At 40.3% G+C, this 19,280-nt stretch overlaps 1 protein-coding gene and 1 long non-coding RNA gene across 3 annotated transcripts in view; one reads left to right on the forward strand and one right to left on the reverse strand.

Annotated features, from left to right (window-relative positions):
- LOC125453126 (uncharacterized) overlaps positions 1 to 3,280 on the reverse strand; it is a 91,347-nt gene extending 88,067 nt beyond the window's left edge. Inside the window, exons 1-2 of one of the 2 annotated variants that reach the window (XR_007247700.2) lie at positions 3,215 to 3,280; positions 2,961 to 3,109 (exon numbers count right to left, since the gene is read on the reverse strand). This is a non-coding gene — a long non-coding RNA (uncharacterized LOC125453126). Of the gene's footprint in view, positions 1 to 2,960 lie in introns of both variants that reach the window. The other variant, XR_007247699.2, reaches the window with a different exon arrangement.
- Positions 1 to 19,280, forward strand: part of LOC125453120 (PC3-like endoprotease variant B) — a 1,374,573-nt gene that overhangs the window by 1,279,600 nt on the left and 75,693 nt on the right. Inside the window, exon 14 of the mRNA XM_048532258.1 lies at positions 13,214 to 13,324. Coding sequence (XP_048388215.1) covers positions 13,214 to 13,324 — 111 coding nt within the window. The remainder of the gene's footprint in view (positions 1 to 13,213; positions 13,325 to 19,280) is intronic.

Below are 19,280 nucleotides of genomic sequence, written 5' to 3' on the forward strand. Positions count from 1 at the left end.
TGTAATTGCTAGGGAATGAAAGGAACTGTACAGAGTTCATCTGCTTCCACAGGGTACTCACACACAACTCAACCATATCCACTCAAAGATAGCATGACATCATCACTCCGGGTGGAGCACAACGTCGCTCAATATTAACCCCTTTAGAGCCAATAACTTGTACAACTATTACCAACCCTAGAACAACAGGGATGCTACAGAGAGAGAGATTTTTTTTTAAAATTTGCATTTTATTCAATTATTGGTAATTACATGTGTTCAGCCATTTTGGTCTGTGCTTCACATCAGTTAAAGTACGGAACATTGAAAGACAGGTAAAAAGTGGAGAGAGATAAAATATTTTTGACCTGAGTTACTTCTTTCAGATTCTCATGTTAATTGTGTTCCACTGTAGCACTACTTGCATTCTGTGATCCTGCACTGATGGTGATTACAGCCCGGTATTTGATGATCAACTTTTGTTTGATGGTCTACGGGGTGTCCTAATGTTGTTTCCACAGCACGTGCCAGGTATTTCAGTTAGCAGAGATATTCTAAAACCAAATTGTTTCTGCTACACATATTTTCTACCAATCAATGAGGTGGAGGGTGTATTCCTGTGTATCCTAATAATGAATTATAATTGTAAGCCAGCAACACTTGCCCTTCTTGTTCTTAAAACTGCAGTTTAATTTTTTTCTGAAAAATGTGTTGAGATTATTTAATGATTGTGTGGAGGTTAGCTCCAGAGGTTTGTTGAGCTTATTAGGATTTGAATTGTAAGGAGAGGCTGGAACTTTGGTCACTGGAGTGTAGGCGGTCGAAAAGTGAGCTTACAGAGGTTTATAAAATGATGAGTGGCATAGATGAGCTGAATAGCATAGGTCTTTTCCTCAGGGTAGGGGAGTTCAAAACAAGGGGTCATATTTTAAAGGTGAGAAGAAAAAGATTTGAAAAGGACCTCAGGGACAACTTTATCCAGAAGGTGGTTTGTATGTGAAATGAACTGCAAGATGAAATAGTTGATGCAGATACAGTTACACTGTTTAAAAGACGTTTGGGCAGGTACATTTATAAGAAAGGTTTAGAGGGATATGGGCCAAATGCAGGCAAGTGGGACTAGTTTAGTTTGGGAAACTTGGTTGACATGGACGAGTTGGACTGAAGGGCATGTTTGACTCAAATGGGTTCAGTTGTGCTTATCAAATTGAACTGGCTGCTGGAACGATTTTAGGTCACTATTCACCAGGTACTCTTGCCTTCCTAGTTGTTAGGAAGATATGCAGATTGCAAAGAAAAAAAATTCTCAGTCAAGATACCAGCAGGCAGCACTGTAAACCTCTCTTCCAATGGACTGATACTCCTCAGGTTGATGGATGCTAAGGTAAATTTAAAGAAAAATCATGAATAAATTATCTGCGCTACCTTGCAGAAATGCAACCACGTAGTGATATTGCAACACCATGCCAGTGTTTTAATTTGTCAGCTGATACAGAGGGCAGGTTGGCTAAATGAGTGGCAAGTGACTCCCCTGCCTCTCACTTGGAGATGGTAGCAAGTAGAAGAAGTCGGCCCATCTGATTGGCCAATAACTCCTGCAGCCCACAGTAGCAAGACTTTTGATAGTGAGCGCTGCCCGGATTGTGGGTAGGAACACAAACTAAAAAGGCCCTTAGATTCTGGGTACAAAGGTAGTACCTCACTTTATTTCAACGCTTCCTCTAATAACATTTAAACAAAAATGAGCAACTGATTCTTAGATGACACAATGTGGAGCTTGAGGAACACAGCAGGTCAGGCAGCATCAGAGGAGCAGGAAAGCTAACGTTTCGGGTTAGGCCCTGACCTATTCCTATCTGCCTTCCCGCGCATCCCATATTATGGCAAGGGCGACAAATCTTCAGTGTCATTTGGCTTGTTGACAGATCACTTCATGCTTGATGATTTATTCAAAAGGGCACCCAGCTACCAACTGTATTATGGGGATGAGCTTGAGGTGACTGAGATGGTGGTGGGCTGGAAACCTACCCAAGGTTATGTGCCATCAACCCCACCCAGCCAAAACGCCCTTGTCCATTGCTGGAACATGTAAAATTGAACCCACCAGATCCCAGAAGTTAATGACTGAGCTTGTGTTTAATTGAAGTGATTAGCAATCAACTTAATCCAAGTTCAGCCAAGTCTAGGTCAAAGAATAATGTGTTGGAGCTTACCATAGGGGATTTGATGATGGGCCAAGAAAAAAATGTTCAGTTGTGTGTAAGGACATTTCTGGATATAGAAATAAAAATAAAGAAAACTGAACAAAAAATGCATTGGAGTTAATTTGTTGGGGTTAAGAAGTCTAAAGCCCTTCTCAGAAAGGAAACCAAAATTTTCAGAGATTTTGGGAATTACTCTTACCAAATGAAAATTTATGGTTACTTCATTTATGAAAAAAAATCAAACACACCAAAGCTCAATCTCCTTCAGTTGGGAGGTTAATCCTTTTGTTTTAAATGGATTGGTGTTTCTCTGAAGTGGAAGGTGCAAAATATTTCCCAGCACCAACAATTGTAATTTCTACCCTCTGATCTTTATGACTGACAGGTCAGCAGCACTCAATATTTGGGATTATGCACTGGAATAGCTAACTGTACTAGATGCCTGCCAGTGCTTGTCAGCCTTGCAGAGCTGTAAATAAACTGAAGATTTTCCCGGGAGGAAACAAATGTGCATGTCAGAATTGAGAAACCGGCCACATTTCCATGAAGCTACTCCAAATAATCTTCCCACTGTTGTTAACACCATTGATATCTCTTTTAAAAATCACAGCTACGATATTAAACAACTCCCTCTACCCTACAAAAAGGGCGCAAGGATTTCAATCTGTGACTCACTCATGTCCTTTGCTTGATGGCTTGCTTACATTTCCTGTCTATTTAGCTAATACATCACATCTAAGCTACTGCTTCATAATAAACTCTGATAAATTTACTTACAAATAGTTGGTTGGTTATCTTGGGTATCTGTGACCCCCCAAATCCAAAATCCTACAGGAAGCACAGGCTGTCTTCCCAGTTTCTTCCCCTACGACACTGCAAGCTCTCCTGTTTTCCGACCATTGCCGAAGGGATGAGAAAATTCACTCCTATAAATTAGCATAATGAATAGTAAAAGTAGGAAATGTAGCTGGTTAAACAACGACTAAATGATATGACTCCTGAATGGTCTGCAGTGATTGCCAGTTTGATACCAATGTCAACAGGACAGCCTTTAGCAAACTGCGTCAAAGAGAGATCATGCTTGGCACAGCTTGATCCATTGTGTTGACAGATTTTGGTTCCTGTTCAGAACACCATGGTCAGCTGCTTGTGTGGTCAAATTAAAACGTAATACCCTACTGGACCAAGGAATTCTGATATTTATTAACTAAGTGATTAAGCCTTCTGTTAATTATTTCAAAACCAAAAACCACTCATGAAGCTCAAGCTTATTTTCAGTATAAAACTCCATCAAAAGTTACAAAAATGCCCTTATAAAATGCATGACACCATCGTAACTTCAAAGTTTTGAAATCTGAATACTGCTAAAAGAAGAGACTTGTCAAAGTTTTTTTATCTCTTGGCACTTAGCAAGTTTTGAATAATCACAACAATTTCAACTTGATTGGTTGCTTGTTAACTTAACCTTGGTTTTGGTTGAGCAGTTGTTATTGAGAAAGCAACAGGAAACTATAGCTTTACCATGCTTCTGAGATTTTTTTTTAAATGTGCGAGGTTTGAACACATTCCTATTGATCTCGGGGAATGATCCTTGTGCGTGAATGATAGCACTACCAGCAATTATAACTAAGCCACATTACAAGCTTGACTGACTACCATAAATTGGTTGTTAAACTAGCTATTGTATTCAGGATTCTTCACCAAGTGCTGCCCGATCACGGAATCACTTCTCTTAACAAACATTTTGTTTTGGGTTCTGCAAGGAGGTTGTCTTTGCCTTTTACTTGCCCTCTCAAGTAAAATTATCAGCTTATTCCTGTTGTCACATTACAAAGCATGGTAGAGATTAAATTTAGCAGCCCACAGTGGAAACCATAGTAGCTAGCCACAACTAAGCCATGGAAGGGGCCATGTATTGATCTTTTGGTGTTGGCAAAAAATCTTCCCTAAGTAAATTGGAGGATTGACTGGAAATATGCAGCGTAGCATGTACATAGTGTCAGATAGTTTGTGCTGCTGTTTTGGACCACAGCACAGCCCTTGAACACGAACACCTGAAAATGTACTCAGAGGCATGATGAGCAAAGTATTGTGGGGATTGGAAATCTGAAACAAACACAGAGAATGCCAGAGAAGCTCAGCAGGTCAGGTAGCATCTGGAAGGAGAGGTAGAGTTAAAGATGGCATCTCTGCGTTGCAGTGCTACTGATGAATTATAACAATGACACTCTCCTACTCCCTATAGCCAGTCTGCCTGCCTGACCCTGTCTTCCTCACAGAACTGTGCTTGCTTTTCATGGCTGCTTTGTCATTGAAACGCCCTGTCCTCTCTTGTCCCTTGTTCTCTACACTCAGCAGGTGCGCCACTGCCAGAACTGCTGCCTCTCTGACTGAGAGATAGTAGGAACTGCAGATGCTGGAGAATCTGAGAATGCAAGGTGTAGAGCTGGATGTGCACAGCAGGCCAAGCAGCATAATAGGAGCAGGAGAGCTGATGTTTCAGGCCTAGACCCTTCTTCAGAAAAATCTCTGATTGGCTTTGCAGCTCCAGAAGTTGGGGCCATCATTGTCTATTGGGCAGCGGATGACTAAGAGACTCCCCAGTATTGTGCTGCTAGCCAATATGGGATCAGCTTCTGTTTCCAACCCTGGTGGAGTGACTGGATTCTCAGTAGAGAAAGCCAGAAGTTCTAAACGTTGATGCATCTAATTAATTATCATTCATTTACCTGTTCCATTGCAGCTGTTAAAAATGTGTAACTTGTTCACAACATCTAATTTGTTGAGATATTTGTGCTTGCTGAACTGAATTTTACTCCAAGGTGGATTTCACTGCTGTAATTGTGCTGGAATTACTATTTTATCTCAGCACATGATCTCACCATGGTTCCCTCTGCTGGCACTATGCCATGGAGTGTAAGAAATTAGGACCCTCGATGACTGTGAACCGACAAGAGTTTCCTCAGTGGGCTCTGATTAAAATACTCAGAGTAGGATTGGAGCATTTTTACATGTTCTAGTCCAAAGAGGAAGCAGAAACAAAACCCATCCCTACTACGTCAGATTCTTATATTAGGAGCAGGAGTAGGCTATTCAACCCCTTGAGCCTGCTCTGCCATTCAATATGATCGTGGCTGATCATCAAGTTCAATACCCTAATCCTGCCCTGCGCTAATATTTAAAATTTGGCAAATACCTGCAGCTCAGGTTGTGGATTAATGACAAGAACATATCAGAACTAACGACAAGACTCCTAAGATCACTAGGTATCATGGTGGGCCCATAAACCCACACCCACTCTATGACAAACACTCACAAGGATTAAAGACCTAATTCCCGCAACATGCAGAACCAACGTGGTTTACAAAATACCATGCAACAACTGCTACAAACATTACATGAGGCAGACAGGAGTGGTATTATTGTTGGACTGTTAATCCAGAGACTCAGATAATGTTCTGGGGACCCGGGTTCGAATCCCACCATGGTAGATGGTGGAATTTGAATTTAATAAATATCTGGAATTACGAGTCTAATGATGACCGTGAATCTATGGTTGATTGTCAGAAAAACCCATCTGGTTCACTAATGCCCGTTAGGGAAGGAATCTGCCATCCTTACCTGGTCTGGCCTACGTGTGACTCCAGACCCACAGCAATGTGGTTGACTTGTAACCACCCTCTGGGCTATTAGGGATGGGCAATGAATTGTACTAGCCAACAATCCCATGAATGAATACATGAACATTAGCTAGCAGTAATACGGCACGATGAACTCTCCTTAATATCAGTACGTTCAGACAATGAAGGCCATCAGTTTAACTGGGACAAGGTAACCATAGTAGCCCAAGCCAAACATAGATACACACAGAAATCCTCTTGCTATGAAGATCAACATACAGTTTGCCTTTTTTTTCTGCCTGCTGCAGCTGAACACCTACTATCAGTGACTGGTGCACAAGGACTCCCATGTCTCATGGGATATTTCCCTATCTCAATTTATAGCCATTCAGATAATAATCTACCTACATATTTTTGCTACCAAAGTAGGTAACGTCACATTTATCCACATTATAGTGCATCTACCATGTGTTTGTCCACTCAGCTCAGCCTGTCCAAATCACGCTGTGACATCTGTGCGTCATCCTGACAACACACCCTTCCACCCAGCTTTATGTCATCTGTAAATTGTAGATATTACATTTAATTCCCTCATCGAAATTATTAACAATACTTTGTGAATAGCTGGGGTCCTGGACTGATTCCTGTTGTACCCCACTAGTTACTACCTTCCATTCAGAAAAAAGATGACCCATTTATTCCTATTCTTTGTTTCCTATCTGAGAACCAAATTTCTATCCATCTCAATGCACTACCCCAATCCCATGCGCTTGAATTTTACACATTAAACACTCCTATGGGACATTTGTTGAAAGTCTTCTGAACGTCCAAATAAACCACATTTATTGGTTCCCCTAATCAATTCTCCTAGTTCCATTCTTGAAAAGTTCCATTAGACTTGATGCATCTAATTAAGTATCATTCATTTGCCTGCTTTTATCTTCTATGTTTCTCTGTAAGAATCTGAGGCATGTGTTGGATTTTGTTTCTGCTTATTCGTTGGATGAGAACATGCAATAATGCTCAAATTCCACTTTGAATATTTCCATTTGCTGAATCCATACTGACTGTATGTGATTCTGACTGTTTTCTAAGTGCTTTGCTATCAATCCTTGAAATTAAACTCGAGCTTCTTCCCCACTAACAGTCAGACTTACTGGCCTATAATTCCCTGTTTTCTCTCTAGCCTCATTTTTAAATAGTGGGGTTACATTAGCTACCCTCCAATCTGTAGGAATGTTCCAGAGGCTCTAGAGTCTTGGAAAATGATCACCCCATTTCTTTAAATACTCTTGGATGTGGGTTATAAGGCTCTGGGGATCCATGAGCTTTCAATTCCATCAATTTCTTGAGGCTCATGCTGTAAGATATTTGCCATTTGCCTTAGAACCTCCGATCACTCAAGGAAATACAGAAACAGAAAGTTAAGATTAAAATGGCCCAGAATTGTAGGCAACTAAAGTAGGTTCATTAAGAAATTAAAAAGAAAGGCAGCCACCCATATGATGTTTTCTCAACCTCAGTATGTTACCAAAGACTCTGTTTTTTTATAGCCAATGAAGAACCTTTAGTAGAATAACCACTATTGTAATATGTGAAATGTGCACATACAGGAAGCTCCCATAAATTATGTGATAATGTGTTTTATTAACCTTGGCTAAAAGGGACGTATTACCCAGGACAGGGTGAACCGCCCTCACTTCGTCTTCAAAAAGTCCTGGGGCACATTTTACATGGACCTGCAAGGATAGACAGATTTAACATTTTATCCAAAGGATGGCATCTTTGACAATGCAGTACTCCCTCAATGCAGGAAAACAAGCATCAACCTGGATTATGTGCTCAGTCTGGGGGTGGAACTTAAACCAACCACCATCAGATTTACTGTACAGAGTGTTACCCACTCACCCAGAATTGAAATTCCAACGACAGCATATTTAAACATTATTCAGCAATTTAAAGCTGACTGCTTGTCAAGTAAAAATTATTCACCAAAAAAATTAATCCTGCAAAAAATTTTTACTTATTGAATTAAACAAATGTCTAAACAATGACAACATTTTCCCCCACTCATTGAGGATCCTCAGCCTGTGTCTGCACTGCATGCAAATTCGTTGTCTTTCTTTATTGCATCAAATGAACACACAGTAATGATTTAGCCTAGTTAGTCGATCTAATATGATGAGGTGTTGCTAGATCTATCCAGGCAGAGGCAGCTATATTGCTGTATTCTAATAGTCTATTTCCCAACTGTCTGGCTGCTCATTCTGGTTGAATGTAATTTTATAATTTAGATTTTATCTGTACTGTCATGGTCTCCAACCTTCGTCATGTCTGTTTTGAAACAATACAGGAATGGTTGAATATAAAGAAAATTTTGCACCTTTTAAAGCAATTTTGTGGATTATCGACTATCTAAATATTTCACAAGTGGAATACTTTATGGTCATTGAGACCAGTGGATTTTTCAAAGATTGTGTGTAGTCAAGCACACGCTGAACCATTGGAAACTCTACAAAGGGAACAACATCTTCTGTCCTGACAATTGTTCTTCTTCTCTGTAAAAATGAATGAAGCATGAAGGAAACATGAAGAAAGAATTTGCTCCTGAATAAATTGGATGCTGTGCTGTGAATAATTCCAATGCAATCTCCACTGTGATCTTGGAAGGACCCTATGGCATAAAGTAATCAACACAACAGTAACTGTGACTTTCACTGCTATAGATACAATAAGGGGATTCACTGAAACAGTGTCAACAACAGAGTGATGAACAAAGCCAATTGCAATGCCCTACCTGCTCATTTCCTCACACAATACTCATGACAAAGATCAAGGTGATTTCTTTTTATTCGGTAAGCCCTCATCAGAATATGAGACTATTTTGAATCAACCAGTGTCCTCCCCAGGAGAATTAATGTGCCTTCTCAAAGAAGACAACAGTTAAGCTTTTGCCCAATTATGGAATGTCAAAGGATACAGATTGTATGCAGAGATACAATAATCAACTTTAGAATCAGGGAGGCATAGTGTCATAGAGTTACACGGCACAGAAGCAGATCCTTCAGTCCAACTTATAATTGCCAACCAGACATCCTAAATTAATCTAGTCCCATTTGCCAGCATTTAGACCATGGGCCTGTAAACACTGTCTATATGTGTACCTGTCCAAATGCCTTTTAAATTTTGTAATTGTATCAGCCTCCACCACCTCCTCTGGCAACTCATTCTATATATGCACCAGACTCTGTGTGAAATGTTGCTCCTTAAGTCCTTTTTGTATTTTCCCCTCTCACCTTAAACCTGTACACTTTAGTTTTGGAAGCCCCTATCCTGAGAAAATGACTTTGGCTATTCACCTTACCCATGCCTGTCATGACTTTATAAACTTTTACCAGGTCACCCCTCAGCCTCTGATGCTCCCGCGAAAATAGGCCTAGTCTATTCAGCCCCTCCCTACAGCTCAAGCCCTCCAACCTTGGCAACATCCTTGGAAATCTTTTCTGCACCAGTTCATGTTTAACAACATCTTTCCTATAGCAGGGTGACCGGAATTGGATGTAATATTCCATAAGTGGCCTAAGCATTGTCCTGTACAGCCACAGCATGATCTGCCAACTCCTATACATAATGCACTAACCAAGAAAGGCAAGCATACCAAATGCCTACTTCACCATCCTGTCTACCTCTGACTTCATCTTTGAGAAACTTTGAACCCACACCCCAAGGTCGCTTTGTTAGATAACACTCCCTAGGACCTTGCCATTAAGTGTATAAGTCCTGCTGTGATTTGCCTTACCAAAATACAACAGCTCATATTTATCTAAATTAAACTCTATCTGCCACCCATTGACACATTTGATCAAGATCAATAACCTTCTTCACTGTCCACTATAGTGTCATCTGCAAACTTACTAAGCGTTCTTCCTATGTTCACATCCAGTCATTTATATAAATGACAAAAAGCAGTGGACCCAGCACTGACCCATGCAGCACACTGCTGGCCACAGGTCTCCGGACTGAAAACAGCGCTCCACCACTGCCCGCTGTCTCCTCCCTTCAAGCCAATTTTGTATCCAAATGGCTAGCTCTGCGTGTATTCCATGTGATCTAACCTTGCTAACCAGTCTACCATGAGGAACATTGTCAAGTGCTTGCTGAAGCCCATGTAGATAATGTCCACCACTCAACCTCCATCAATCTTCTTTGTCACTTCTTTAAAAAACTCAGTCAAATTAGTGAGACACGATTTCCCATGCACAAAAACATGTTGACTATCCTTAATCAGTCCTTGCTTTCCAAATACATGTAAACACTCCTTCAGAACCCCCTCCAACAATATACCCACCACTGACATCAGGCTAACTGGTCTATAGTTGCCTGGCTTTTACTTATCATCTTTCTTAAATAATGCACCACGTTAGCCAACCTCTAGTCTTCTGGTATCTCCCCCATAGCTATAGATGATACAAATATCTCAGCAAGAGGCCCAGCAACCACTTCCCTAGCTTCCTATAAAATTCTGGGATGTACCTGATCAGATCCTGGGGATTTATCCATCTTTATGCAGTTTAAGACATTCAGCACCACTTCCTCAGTGATACTTTTCGAGATATCACTGAATATTTCTCCAAATTCTCCTCCATATCATTGTTCTCTTTAGTTTTTAATTCCTCATCAGGCAGAAGTCTTTGAAGTGTGGTTCCATGGATTATTGACTATTTTGTGATTTGATTTATTGTAGTCACGTGTACCTAAGTACAGTGAAAAACTGTTTTTGTGAGCAGTACAGGCAGATCATAATAAGCATGGGCGTACAGATCATAAGATGTGCAGACTCAGTGAGGCATATAGGTTATGCTGCACAAGATGAAGCAAGGTCAACATTAGTTGAAGTTAAACAGCCCATTCATCAGTCAAATAACGGCAGGGAAGAAGCTGTTCTTGAAACAGCTGGTGCGTGTGTTCAAGCTTCTTTATCTTCTGCCTGACGGAAAAGGTTGTAGGAGAGCATTACTGAGGTGGGAGCGGTCTTCAATGATGTTGGCAGCCTTTCCACAGCAACAAGAAGTGTAAGTCCAATGATGTAAGGTTGGTTTTCATGATGGTCTAGGATGTGCATACAGTTTTCTGTAGCTTCTTACTGTCCTGGGCAGACCAGTTGCCTTACCAGGCCGTTATGCACCCGGACAGTATGCTTCCTATGGTGCATCTGTAGAAGTTGGTGAGGGTTCTTATGGACATGCCAAATTTCCAAAGATGCCAGAGGAAGAAGAGGCATTGTTGTGCATTTTTGACCAATTTAGTTTTGATTTGACCCAAATATGGTCAAACTTTTGTAAATTTCCATAATCTGATGGAGGTTCTGCTTTCTAACAGTGGAATGGTGAGGGGTCCAGCTACTAAACCAGGTTTGTACATTATTGTGTCCTTTTGTACATATGGATGTACTGTCCAGGTTATGTGGTAATGGATATGTACTAATCTCTAGAAGCATGGGTATGATGTGATAAACCTTACTAGTAAAAAAATTGAATGATTTTGTGGGAGAGTAGGGGGCCATAGATAGTCATCCTCAATATGTTGCCGTCAGCTATGATATGGAATCGTAAACACTTTTTATTATTTGGGAACATAGATTTAAGAGTGAAGTAAAAATTGATTTTAGTTTTCCATTCAATGAAGGAGACTTGCTTTATGCTTAATGAAAGGATCAGAAAATCATTTGGAACAGTGAACTTGAGACAACCTACCCAAGAAAGCACGTGGGTTAATCTAAATGACTTGATCAGTTACTTACTTGCTGTATGTTTATAAATTTAAGTTTAATTATCGACAGGAACGGACGGTCAGAGATCACAAGCAAGTTGAGTTCAGAAGAAGTGAAGGCATGCAGGGAGAACAGCAGTTTGAGTTTCAGTGAGTGTCCAAGCTTTGATAATTTAGTTTGGAGAAGTGTCCAGACTATGACAGTTGGTAGAAGTCTCCAGGCCATCAGAACTAGAAAGAGATTCCCAGCTGCTTCAGCATTACCAGGAGGAGGTCTGGAAAGAGCCAGTTGTGTATTAACTTAAAGGAGCTAAGATGGAAGTCATACTTCACTGGGATTGAATGTGTCTAAAAATATTGTTGGGGAAGGGTTTGTTTTTGCTGGTTATGTTAAGGTAGTTCTAAATTATACAGATATATCTTTGTTTTTCTCTTTACTTTGGTGTATTGAACTTAGGTTCTTTTGTTAAAAGACTATTGGCAGCCTTGTGGATATGTTTGGTGACAGGCTACCATGATAACCAAACAGTGAAAAGGTAAAACTTATGATCTATCAAGCCAGGTTTCACAGTGGGATCTGAATTACCCAGGACTTCCATCAGCTGGGGTCACAACAAAGGAGAATTAACATCCAGCACATACTTCAGCTCCAAAGATTCCAGAAATGTTCCTTTAGGTCACGGATCCAGCATATTAATGAAATTCAGTAATATTTTTGAAGGGAATTTTCATGGTCTAAAAATAGAGTTGATTTTCATCCTGTCTTTGAGCAGAAGCAACATCTTTATTAGTCCTGGGGTTATAAATGCTACTGCAGCAATTAAAAGCAATATTAAACTGATATGAAACTGCCTACTGCTGCTGTTTCATCTTTTATTTTCAATGAACCTTTCTTGCTGTTTTCTTGACTTAATCTTTTCCCCCCCCCCGCTCTCACTATTTATTAGTCATTTCCTTCCTATTAACAGTAGGCCACTGATGGTCAGACTGCAAACTGCCGGAATCAGTCTTTAATAAAAAGAAATCATCCATTGATTGCAAACACTTGCTTCTATTCAAGGAGATATGTTGTCAATATTTATTCAATTCCTTTTGATTTTATTTCAAAATTAAATAATTCGAAAGCACTTAAAACACCAAGATGGAAGCATTGATAAGCAAATATGAATTATGGACAATCTCTAGTTCTTAATTCACTGAGATTTCAAGTTTCTCACCAATGTATTGTCAGTATTTCTGATGTGCATCAGTGGTGACTGTGAAGGGGATCCACAGTTGAAACAGATGGCAAATCACTTTTTGTTATCAATGAAGTCAAATCGCGTGTAAATAAAAAGCTCTGTTCTTGTTTAACTAAGAATAGTCACTGAAGTTCTCTTCAAAATAACTGTTATATGGCATTTATCAGAAAATTGAATTGTGTTTAAAAGAATCTGTACACAAGCTGTAAAATAGTCTTTATGGTTATTTAAATAAACCACTGTCTCAATGTGTAAATTGAATCAAAGGAACAAGAATAATTCAATGTCTCTTGTCTTTCTTCTAGCAATCTATATCTTGTGACTGGGCTAGGTGGTGTACTTATTGTTGTTTTATGGCAACTCTTCATATTCAACATGTGTAATTGTTTTCATCCTATAGATATGGATTTGGTTTGCTTGATGCTGGACGTATGCTGAAGGCAGCCCTTGAGTGGAAAAGCATGGGTCCTCAGAGAAAGTGTGTGGTTAATTATAATCACCAACTAAAAAAGTAAGTTGCTTGGATTGTCAAATATAGAATCATAGAATGACACAATGTCAACTCTCTGCATGACCGAACTCAAGTGCATTCTCCACCTCACTCTCTCCTTATGGCCTGACTATTTTTTTTTCCCTTGGTGCAAATTCCCTTTTGAATGCCACAATTGAATCTACCTCCACTCACACTTAAGCAGTGCATTCCGAATTCTGGCCATACACTGCATTAAAAAGAAATTTATCCTGAAGTTACAATTGGATGTTTGTCAATCACCTTAAATCGGTGTCCTTTGATTCCCAACTTTATCATGAATGGGAACAAATTTTCTTTATCTAGCCTGACACTAGCCCACATGATTTTTAATGTTTTTATCAAATCTCAAATCAATCTTATGTTCTCTGAGGAGAATAGCCCAAGCTTCTCAATACTCTCCATGTAAGTGAAGTCCCTCATCCCTGGAACTAGTCTTACATTAATGTTCTGCAAACCTTCTCAAACCGTCACAATCTTCCTTAAGTGGTACTGAGAATTGGATACAATACTCTGGCTGATGCTAAATCGGCGTTTTATAAAGGTTATTGAAAATTTATTTGCCTTTGTGTTCTGTGCCTCTTCTCATAAAGTTCAGGATTTCATTTTCCTTTAACAAAACTGTGTTGGTTTTCCTTAATTAATCAATGCATCCAAATTCTGAATACACATGGGAGTGATGGCTCCTTGGGAAAGTACAACCACAGCCAAGTCCATGGCATGAAGTTGGCTCATTTGTATCTTAGAGCAGCAGCCAGACTGGGACTGCATTAGTGATGGGGAATTCAATGTTAGGGGAAGAGATAAACATTTCTACAGCCTGATCCTCGTGGATAGCATGTTTCCTTCCTGGTACAGAATCAGAGATGTCACCCAGAAACTGCAGAACAGTGAGCACGGAAGCGAAAATCAGAGATTGTAGACCGTACCAGTATCACTACATTGGCAGCAACAGGTTCTGCAGGCAGATTTTGAGAAGTTGGAAGCATCACCAGAAAATAGGACTTTAAAGGTAGTAATAGTAATCGCCAGATCACTCCTGGTGAGACACGCTTAGGTGTGTAGAAATAGGAGGATAATTAATTTGAGACAGTGCAGGAGAGTGGATTTTAGATACTTGGAATATTCGGGTGGTCTGGAGAATATACAGCCATCGCGTGCTTAATGGATTGCACCTCAGCAGAGTTGGGAACAACATCCTCATGTGCAGCTTGCTACACCTATTAGCAAGAATTTAAATAAACATGGCAGATTGATAGAAATTAATAGGTAGCATTCAAAATAAGAAAAGATGAACAAAGTTCGGGATGCAACAAAGGTACTGGCTTGAGACGTTCTAAGGTATAGGTTGATATTGGATTTAAGATTATATCAGGTTTACAGCGTAAGTGTGATAGTGTAGGGAGTGTGATAAATAAAAAAACTGAAGAACAAATAGTCCAAAGCAAATATGATAGCCATGATGAAAAGCTCACTTAAGAAAAGGGTAGCACTGGATATTACAAGTTCAGGAATGCATGGTTTTCATGAAAGAAAGGGAAGGAAACACACGAGAATCAGTGGTAATATTGGTTTAGAAGAATATTACAGTGTCATTCAGAAAAAGGATGTCCTGGATGGGTCAAGGACTCTAATTGGGTAGGGTTAAGTAGCAAGGGTAATGGAGCATGACAGTAATAGATGGCTGCTAACTCATGTGAAGACATGGAGCAGCAAATCTGCATCAAAGTTACAGTGCAGTGCAAAAACTGCAGAGTAGCATAAGTAAGGTACTTTCATCATTCTAATATAAACTAGGATAGTAAACATGTCAAGGTAAGGGAGAGGGCAAGAGTTTCAGAAGTGTGTTCAGAGAAGCTTTCTTAGCATGTGTTCAAGCTTGAGGAGGAGGGAGGGAATGGAGGGTCTAGTTCTAGGGAAAGTAGATCAAATCATCCATACAGTTACAAATATATATCAGTCAGAAGTAATAACGATAATACACCCTGCAGATCAACGAATGCTAATTTAAGTCTAAAAATAAAACAGTCTTGTGGTATAGAAAGGTTCTATGGTTACCAAGGTAACCTAGGCCAGGGATACAATTAAATCAGGAGAACAAGAGTGTTAGTATTGGCTTTGCAAGCAGCGCAATTGTGGAAGTGAAGCTACATGTAACTCAGTTGGCAACACTCTCATCTCCAAAGCTCTTCTAAATTAATTACTTTGCAGGAGCTTGAGAGCATAAAAATCAAGGCTAGCACATTCAGTGCAGTACTGCAGGAGTGCTGTGCTGTTGGAGGTGGCATCTTTCAGGTGAGATATTAAACAGATGTCTCACCTGCCTGCTAAGGTGAATATAAAAGGTCCTGTGCACTAAATCAAGGAAGCGTCCCAGCCGATATATCTCCTCAATCACATCATAATGTAGATTCTCTGCGCATTATCACTCTGTTAACTACAACACAATTAAACCAGAAATAGCAAAACATGCATTAAACGTCAAGATTGACTACTTTTGCATTAGGTTAGCTTAACTCTATCTGGGCATTATGACTGATCTCACTATTTCTGGGGTTAGAGAGGCAAGATTGACCAGGGCTTCCCTTTTATGATTTATTACAGTTTAAACACTACGTGACAGGATCAGAAACAAGAACAGAAATTGCTGAAAAAACTCAGAGTGAAGATTTTGATTTCAGAACTAGATAGGAAACAGATTGCTACAATCTGCCCCTTTTTTGAGGAAATTGATCAGTTGTATTTTTTCTATGATGGCATGTCTTGTTTTTATTTTGACTTTATGTGTTTGAATATCACTTTTAAGAAATTAGAATTCCTTTATTGCAGTATGCAGGCACAGAACTTTGCAAAATTTCAGGCCACTTTGACATTCACAGTGACACAATATCCTTTCCAATTCTGAAATGCAGAAGGAGGCAATTTGATCTCTTATGCCTATGCTGACTGTTTGGAAGAGCTGCCCAATAAATCCCACTTCTGTGTTTTTTCCCTATAGCCCATAATTTTGTAATCTTGAAGTATTTATCCCTTTCAAAACTTAGCATTGAGTCTGATCCTTTGCTGTGTTGCCGAAAGGAGAGCATTCCAGTAAGGAATCATTGCTGGGACATCAATAGTTATGGATTTGGGTGGAGGGGGAAGTAGGAAAAACAATATAGACAGTAATGGAATCAACAGAAATGAAGGAAGGTTCCATGGTCACAGGAATCACAAAGCTGTGTGGATGAAAGATAGTGGGAGCATGTTGGTGGATTACAAGGGGAGTGTGGAGCATACTGATCCTTCTGGTGAAAATGAAATGATCCATCTTGTCATAAGGTAGCTGCAGTTGGAAACAAAAAAGCAAAGTGGGAAGGACCATGTTTCAGTCGGTGGAGTTCATGCTTAAAAATCTTTGGCTGATTAAAGGTGTGTACTGTTAATTATCAAAACCAGTAGCTGAAGAATTGTGCACAGCTAAGTGCCACTCCCAATGAATCACCATTCATTCAGAACTCAAAGTCATCAGATGCAACGAGACCTCATGATGGCTAGGAGATAGCAAACACAAAAGATGCTGGGAGTCAGAGTCAATACAGTGTTGACTGGAGGAGTTCTGATGAAGGGTCCCGACCTGAAACATTGACATTCTTGCTGCTGTGATGCTGCCTAACCTCATGATGGCTAGGAGGTATGGTAGGTTATGAGCTGATTAGCATCTTGTGACTCCTAGGATGTGGAATAATAAAACTGTGAAAGAAGGGAGAAAAAATGCAATCTTAAGGGGCCGGTGTGGCAAAGGACAACTGTCTACCGGACCAGTATCTTAGTTGGAAGCTTATGCTTTCAAGAGAATAACAAGATTGCAGTATTGGCTTCCAGTTTCACTGAAAGGAAGCTGACTATTTCATCAAGAAAGATGCTTGATACAGTTTAAATATCCAGACAATGTGCAATATCTCCATTCACATGACTGTTTTAGTGGCAATAAAGAAACAGGATGTCCCTCAGCATGGTGGTCACGTTGAGTAGGTAGGAATTCAGACACTGGCTCTAAAGCTTGGCATTGGCATCAAGAAGGAGGGTTAGAGAACAAAACTCAAAAAAAGATAGAAATGCTATGGATCAATATGCGCTGTATTCAAGATCTTCTGAAATCAACACCACTATGGCAGAGAAGAAACCTAGGCTCCCTCTGGCCATTATGTAGCTGAGAAGGAACCAAGGCAATAGGATACAGGATTAACAACGGCAGATGCAGTCTGCAGAAGATGCAAGAACCAGACGGCTATAGACTATTGCAATGAAGGATAATGGGCAGAAACAGGACCTATCAAGACACCTCAGGGTGTTAGAGAGGCTGTGACCTACAAATGCCAGCTGTCAGAAGAGGAACTAAAACAACAGAAATTGGGAAGCAATCCTACACCGCTTGCCTTGTGGGTCACTTCAGCTCTGATTTCTTCATTACTCTAGAACTCCACTGGACACTTCCATGGAATCTCCCAGTCAACATTTAACAATTGCATAGGGAAGGCATGCTCCTTTTGCAAATTAATTTGTGAGGCCCCTTGGCTGCAGGATGCCAGGCAGCTGGGGCAGTAGAGTGATATTGCAATATCAGGTTTGCCACAGATGCTAGTTACTGTAGTTTGGGTCCATTTTGCTATCAGAACTCCCTGGCAACACATTGTTAATTTACAGCCATCAGGAGAACATTCCAGGAAATGCTGTGCCTCAGCATCTGATATCCAAAAGGCTCACATGATCCCTACAACCTGGAAGATTCACAAGTGGCTAAAGTTTTTAATATTGCTCATCAATTGCACGACTGGCTACAAGGTGACAAAGCTGACAGACTGAAGAACTGGCTGAAGACACCAGTGCAGAATCCTTAGACTTCTGCTGAGGAGAAATGCCAGGCTACATAAACCTCCACAAAGGCCATCATTGAGCAAATGATAGGATTGCTCAGAATATAATTGGGTTGTTTGGATCACAGACTTGGTGCAATGCAGTACATCCCAGAGAGCTTCAGCAACATCATCACAACCTTATACAACAAAGGAGAATATTTTTCAATAGAAATCAATATAGGCTAAAAAGGTCTCCCGCACAAGGAAGGAGGAAAGAGTGGCTCTAATATGGAACAGGAGGTCACTTCCAGACGGGAAGATGCTAGGTTGATGGATAGATGAAATGCAAACTGAAAATATTGGAGAAGCTCAGCAGGTCTGGCAGCATCTGTGGAGAGAGAAACAGAGTTAACATTTTGAGTCCAACGTGACTCTTCATCAGACCTGAATACTTTCCAGGCTTTGTAACCTATATATTCCTTTTTCTTTTTATTTCTTTTTAAAAACCTGCTAACTGCAAGCCTGCTGCTTCCTATTGGGGATGCACATCATTGCATTATTTAAGTTGCATACTTTTTCTATTTCACCTCCTGCATGTACCAAACTCTGTATTTTCTGTTTGTGCTAAATGCATGCAACTGTATGGGGCAACACTGAGTACTTCCGTGACCTCAGACTCCATGATTATAGACCTTGCCTCAAGCAAACCCATGTGCACTCGACCTTGGAAGCCACATGCTGTCTCACGTCACCTCAGTAGTCTCTAACCTGCTCGATGGATGAGCACTTCCCAATAAGTGATTAACAAGTGCACTATGGGGAATTCTTCTCTCTTCAGCGTGACCTTGTGGTTGAAGATGACTTGGTTCCACATGAAAAATATATTTGCAGGTGGTTTTAGAGTTCAATGCATGAGCTACAGCCTCTGTCCCAACTGGGGCAGGGGAATGGGAGGGTGGAATGCCCAGATTGTCCCATGCCCCTTTGTCAGTTGAAGCTTGACTTCAGCTTGCCAATTGGGATAAGACTCAAGGTGCACAGATCCTTCCCAGATGCTTTTCCTCTCCTCTGTATGGTGTTGGTCCATGATTTCCCAGGTG

The sequence above is a fragment of the Stegostoma tigrinum genome, chromosome 6, assembly GCF_030684315.1.
Source record: "Stegostoma tigrinum isolate sSteTig4 chromosome 6, sSteTig4.hap1, whole genome shotgun sequence".
In the NCBI taxonomy this organism is placed as follows: domain Eukaryota; kingdom Metazoa; phylum Chordata; class Chondrichthyes; order Orectolobiformes; family Stegostomatidae; genus Stegostoma; species Stegostoma tigrinum.